General features: G+C 38.2%; 1 protein-coding gene across 1 annotated transcript; it reads right to left on the minus strand.

Moving 5' to 3' along the window:
- Positions 1-660: 660 nt before the first annotated feature.
- LOC114155951 (glyceraldehyde-3-phosphate dehydrogenase) lies at positions 661-6,120 on the minus strand. Its single transcript, XM_028036110.1, has 12 exons — positions 5,972-6,120; positions 5,776-5,824; positions 3,082-3,181; positions 2,855-2,964; positions 2,687-2,777; positions 2,357-2,472; positions 2,138-2,219; positions 1,734-1,885; positions 1,557-1,635; positions 1,299-1,382; positions 1,047-1,144; positions 661-887 (listed from the first exon to the last, which is right to left on the minus strand). The coding sequence occupies exons 2-12, from the start codon at positions 5,796-5,798 to the stop codon at positions 818-820; spliced, it is 1,005 nt and encodes a 334-aa protein (XP_027891911.1). The 5' UTR covers positions 5,799-5,824; positions 5,972-6,120; the 3' UTR covers positions 661-817.

A 6,120-nucleotide genomic window follows, 5' to 3' on the forward strand; every position in this document is an offset into this window, starting at 1 on the left:
TTTTTTTTATTTATTTTACTGGTAAAACTTGATGTGACCCCAGTTGACATTTTCAACAAGCTGAACTAAGCAAAGATGGATTTTCCCCTTTCTGACTTTTAATGTCTCTTCAGCTCAACCACACAGATTTCTCTTATATAATGTTTCTTAAAATACCAAAGTTGAACCAGGAGATTCATTGCATTTAAAACAAACGAACACTTTTAGTGGAACGCAAGAATCTACACACTGTTTAAAAAAAAAAGAGATTTTGTGAAATAAAAAGCATTTCATTCACACGTATAATCAGCATTTTGCAGAAATTGAAGATTACTTTAAATTGCCAACTGAAATTTCAAGGTAAAATTCACTATATTAGGTTTGTACACTAGATGGTTCCAAATGTTCTAATTGGTTATATGCTTAAAGTTTTGCTCAGTTATGCAGTGATGTTGGGTTACACCAATAAATAAGTAGATTTAGACGAGGCCAGAGATAGTCAGAGTCCATTTGGATATTTCAAACATGCCACTATGCATTTTGACATAAACTTAAGAACAAAGAAAGGAAAGTTTAAAATTGCATGAAAATTTGATTTGTTGTCCCTTTTTCTAATCTCATCAAAAATGGTCAGTGGGAAATTGAACTCCACCTTTTACAAAGCAGAGAGTTATGCAGACATCTAATTGAAAGGACTTTATTAAGTCAAGTGACAAAATTCATAGAAATATAAGGTTGCTATACCAAACAGGTGATTATAGTACAGTGTTTATCAGGAAGGTAGGTGGAACCAAGGGCAAAGGTCCCAAACAGTTTCCACAGGGAACAGGCATCAGCTTTACTCCATGGAGAACATGTGCTGGATCAGGTCACACACACGGTTGCTGTAGCCAAACTCATTGTCATACCTGCAAATAAACAGGATTGAAAAATCACATACATGTGAGCCACTAAGTACACCTAGAGTTCAGTTTCCCCAAAACAGATCCTTTGTAAAAACTTACTCAGAATGTTTTTAGTCATTCTGAGAGTGGCATGATGGATTGTGGGATACTACAAAAACTCACCATGAAACCAGTTTCACAAAGTGATCATTCAATGCGATGCCAGCTCCAGCATCAAAGATTGAGGAGTGAGTGTCACCGTTGAAGTCTGTAGACACAACCTGAGCCGAGAGTCATGTACAGTTAGGAGACATGACCCCTACAAGTGAGGAGCTAGAGATTAATAACTGACTAATGTTTCATAATGTGCTGCCATCTGCTGGCTCCTGAGCAGATAAATGTCCCCAGAGATGCAACAGTATTCATTTGTTGTACCTGGTCTTCTGTGTATCCCAGAATTCCCTTTAATGGCCCATCTGCTGCAGCCTTAACAACCTTTTTGATGTCATCATACTTTGCCTGAATAATTGAACAAATAAACAGGTTAAATTGCAAACTTTCAACCCAAATCTCCAAAAATGGTGCAAAATTCAAGTTTAAAAAAAGCAAAAGAAAAACATAGCATTCTATTCTGTTCTAAAGTAAGACTATCTCTTGGAGACAAACTGTTCAGATTATCTTTCTAATACTTACTGGCTTCTCCAGACGGACCGTCAGGTCAACAACAGATACATTGGGGGTGGGGACACGAAAAGCCATACCAGTCAGCTTTCTGTTATAGATTTATAACATGAATGACCCTCAAGGCAACTTTATTATAAATCCATTTTACATTTACTAAAACGAAATTGGCTAAAAGGATTTCCATACCCGTTCAGCTCAGGAATCACTTTGCCGACTGCTTTGGCAGCTCCAGTCGAGGCGGGGATGATGTTCTGTGCAGCACCTCGCCCATCTCTCCACATTTTACCTGAAGGCCCATCAACAGTCTTCTGTGTGGCTGTGGTAGCATGGACTGTGCTCTGGATGAGATGACAGATGGAGCCAGTGACACATTTTGCTAATGCATTTGCACCAGGCTCTGGTTTTAGTGTAGAGATACAGATTAGGGAGTAAACCTGCCAATACTGACTTTATCTCATTCCAATTTCAAACAACTAGCTATTTTAAATACTGCATCCCAAAGGGAGCCTTTTTAAATGATCGTCAACAGACTGCCCACATAGCAGAGAGTACAACAGAGGTTTTAGAAATTGCTAAATATTCCCTTTTACCATGAGACCTTCAACGATTCCATAGTTGTCATTGATGACCTTGGCAAGGGGAGCCAGGCAGTTGGTTGTGCAGGAAGCATTGCTTAAAAAGTAAATAAAAATATAAATAAATAAAACAAGAAAAGGTTATTGGTTGTTCTGAAGCTGCATAGTTTTGATTCTTCTCATCAAAATAGATTTGTGACATCAAATCAAAAAACGGATCCTGTTGAGACTCACCTGACGACCTTCATGGACTTGTCGTACTTGTCCTGGTTGACGCCCATAACGAACATGGGAGCATCAGCGCTTGGAGCCGAGATCACCACCCTCTTTGCACCGCCTTTCAAGTGAACCTGAAAGATAAAAAAAAAAAACCCGGTGGCTTGATGCAACTTAAATTAATATAACTACCCTACATTAAAACAACTACATAATCTTGCATTCCCTTCAGAAAAATTTAACACCACCCCACAATTTTTTAAATTATACATTCCAAATGTTTTCAAATCATGTTGCCACATCAACATTTATACCTCTTTATCAACAAAGTGCCTTTTGGGAACTTACAGAAGCTTTGTCAATGGTGGTGAAAACACCGGTGGACTCCACAACATAGTCTACGGCAGCGCTACCCCATTTGATGTTGACAGGGTCCTTCCTGTACATTTTGACACCAAGGTTATGCATAATGTCTACTCATCAGGAAGCATATGAAGTCTGTTAAATACTACATACTCATGGAAGACCATAATCTGCATCTTGCCAATAAGCAGCTTGCCGTCCTTTGCCTTCACCTCTCCATGCTTCCAGACACCATGAGTGGAGTCATACTTGAACATGTAGACCTGCAAGACAACGTACAAGTTTAGGACTGCACAGAGCGTATTTGGACATTCGTAAATACCATGCTTGTAGCAGAAAATTGTGTGACATTCATTTATTTATTTTTAAAAGTTGCGCACCATGTAGTCGAGGTCAATAAAAGGATCATTGATGGCTACAACCTCAACCTTCCCACCCAGGGCTGCAGCTCGGGTCACCAGACGACCGATTCGTCCAAATCTAAAATACGTTAAAAGGCAAGAAATATAATGAACAGCATATAGACTGCAAAAAGAAAATAGCCTCTGTAAATACCAAAGGAATAACTGCAACACTAAGTGGTTTTGAGTAAGTAGACATTTAGAATTAGGTCTTAAAATTTGATTGGACTGGAAAGAATCAATCAGAGCCTCCACACTGACCAATTATACTTCCAACAGAAAGGATAAAGTTTAGGTTCAAATTCCAAACACAGACTGTAGAGCAACTTTAGCAAGTTAGCTACAGTTTTCAGGTACTCCTCTTGACCAGCAGGTGGCAATGACTGAAAACTAAAAAACAGCAGACAGACCATACAAGGTCAGCCCACTTTAAAGACAAAGATGTTCACACAGGAAATCAGAAGGGAGTTTACCCCTAATATGGGAATCATAAGAGTGAGCCTTGAGCCGGAGTGAGGAGGGAGCAGAGATAGGATTGCATCACCTACTTCAAACTGTCAGGAAACAAGAGGTGCAATTGGATATCATGTCAGAAGAAAATGGTTCAGTAAAATAATTTTCAAATATGGATTTTCCCAAAAAATCATAAGTCATAAAATTTTGAGAATAGAGAGAAAAAAAAAATTGGTCGAGCAGACAAATCTAATTCTAGTCATCTGCTGATCTCTCAATCAATTTAAAAATTTGCATTTGCAACACTGATAACCAGGATTTCAGATTTCTCCAGCTACTGATGGGAACATCCTTAAGAAAAGCAGGCTTTTAATTTGATATCGGAGATTTAAAAACAAATCGAAGGGAGCAAGAATTGTACATATTCAGCTTTCTGCTGAATGTTATCCGTAAGATCTGAATCAGAAGCTGTTCTTTAGCAGTCTGGGAAGCAAGTAGGGAGTCAGAAGGCCAAACTGGACCATTGCCCATCCTTTGTGTCTGAAGCTGGGCTTTGGCACCCTTCCAGCATCCACAAGCTAAATCTCTGAGCAGCAGCTGCTGCTGCTTCACAGAAGACTGAACCCGTTTCAACAATCTCCAAGACTTGGCAGCATTCATATTCTGAACCAAGGATGATCTCTGCACCTCGAAGATGTTGGAGTTAAATTTAAACAAGTGGGGAAAATCAAAGGAATGTGACAGCTGAGAAGAAACAGTAATGGAGTCAGTGGAGGATGTGACTGGAGGGACACCGAGCGTGGAGTCGTCACAACACCAGCGAACTATAAATAGCAAGAGAATAGACTAACTTATTACAAGCAGAAGATAAAGGGTCCAACTCAAAATATTACGTTTCTGGATTTTCCATTTCCATCAGTTCAACTCAACACCACCAACATCTATACTACAAGATAACCAACATTCAAAGTACAATCGCCACCATATGTATGTAGGACCTGAAAATAATTGACAAATTTTTGTTTTCTATATAATTTATGATTTCAAAACCAACAATGTTTTTTCTGAAGACTTCAAAGCTTAATTTATAGTCTTAAAAACCCTAACCGGTTGACAAAATAGACAGCAAAGTTGTATGAATTTCCATTAAAAATATAGTAGTGACAGCACAGCTTGAAGGAGCTACTCATAAATGTCTTCAGCTCGTCTCAATTGCTTCTTCTGATGGCTTGCAAACAAATAAGTCTCTTTGCCTTAAAGGTTGAGTTGTGATGGAATTCTGTAAAACTTGCGCATTTTGTTGTTTTTATCAAAACTATTTCCACAGTGCATCAATACGTTACGGGTTACAACTGTTCTTTCTGCAGGCGACATGCGGTTACTTTTATTTATTCATTTATTGCAAACAAAGAACAACATAGAACACCAGTAATTACAAACACAGATACAACATCCAAGGGCTTTACAGAACATACAACAATTAGTTTACAATGTCAAAATCAAATCGGTGCGCCGAGGTTGTAGTTGTGATTGGAATGGCTTTATCATTTGAACTTAGTTTCAAGGATCCTATGGAATATAATATACTTTGAAATATAGACTATATAGATATTAATAGAAGATAAAGTCTGGATATTAGGCTTTTGTTGTAAATATCTGGAGGCGTTAATATGACATTTACCATAGATAATAAAAAAGCTAAAATATAAAAATTTTGTTTTGACAAGTTCACATTTTTCCATACCAAACAAGACATCATTATCTGTTAAAGTAATATTAAGATTCTTTCGTTGAAAAAATATTGGCGGTTAGCAGCGAGTGCTGACGCAGCGTGACGTCGCCTGACGTCCCTCTGCATTTCTTGTAACAAACTTCACTTTTCTAAAGAGTTACTGAATACATTTTTAACCGTCGGTTATTATGCTAAACAGGTTACTTAGCAACTGTTGCTAAGGCAGTTACATTTTCAAACGCCTCCACCTCTGGGATTGATAGAAATCTGATGGAGAACATTTATGAGAAGTTTCATGCTTGTGCCATCATCGTATTTTTATACCACTGGTACAAAGAAAAGAAAGTTTCTGCACAAAAAAATCCGTATAACTTTAATAGCTTCTTCAAAACCTTCCTATGGCAGTATTCATGACCACGAGAGCGAAAATCTGTAAGATGCAAAACTTTAATTTTTTCTGTAGAGAGAGCAAAGCCAAATGAGCTCACCCGTTGATTCCAATCTTCACCATTTTTTTCTGGTCTGGTCTTGCTGCTTCTAAACGGGTGAAAAGTTCAACATGTAATTAATAACTCAACACGTGATCAGTAAGGTTCGCGTTAACTCAAACAACATTAAAACACAGATGGATTTTCAGATTTACAGTTCCTTCTAGAGAATCTCACAGGGAACAACTTGACTCACCTGTTCCTCCAAGGAGCAACGTCTCAGAAGCTCTATGCAAACCGCGGTAAAATGCTTGATATGAAAAAGGAGAGTTCAGGCACCTGAACCCTTAGTAAATGAACCCACGATGGGAGGGTCACTCATATTTATACCAGCTGCAATGACCA

This window comes from Xiphophorus couchianus, chromosome 13 (genome assembly GCF_001444195.1).
Source record: "Xiphophorus couchianus chromosome 13, X_couchianus-1.0, whole genome shotgun sequence".
In the NCBI taxonomy this organism is placed as follows: Eukaryota; Metazoa; Chordata; class Actinopteri; order Cyprinodontiformes; family Poeciliidae; genus Xiphophorus; species Xiphophorus couchianus.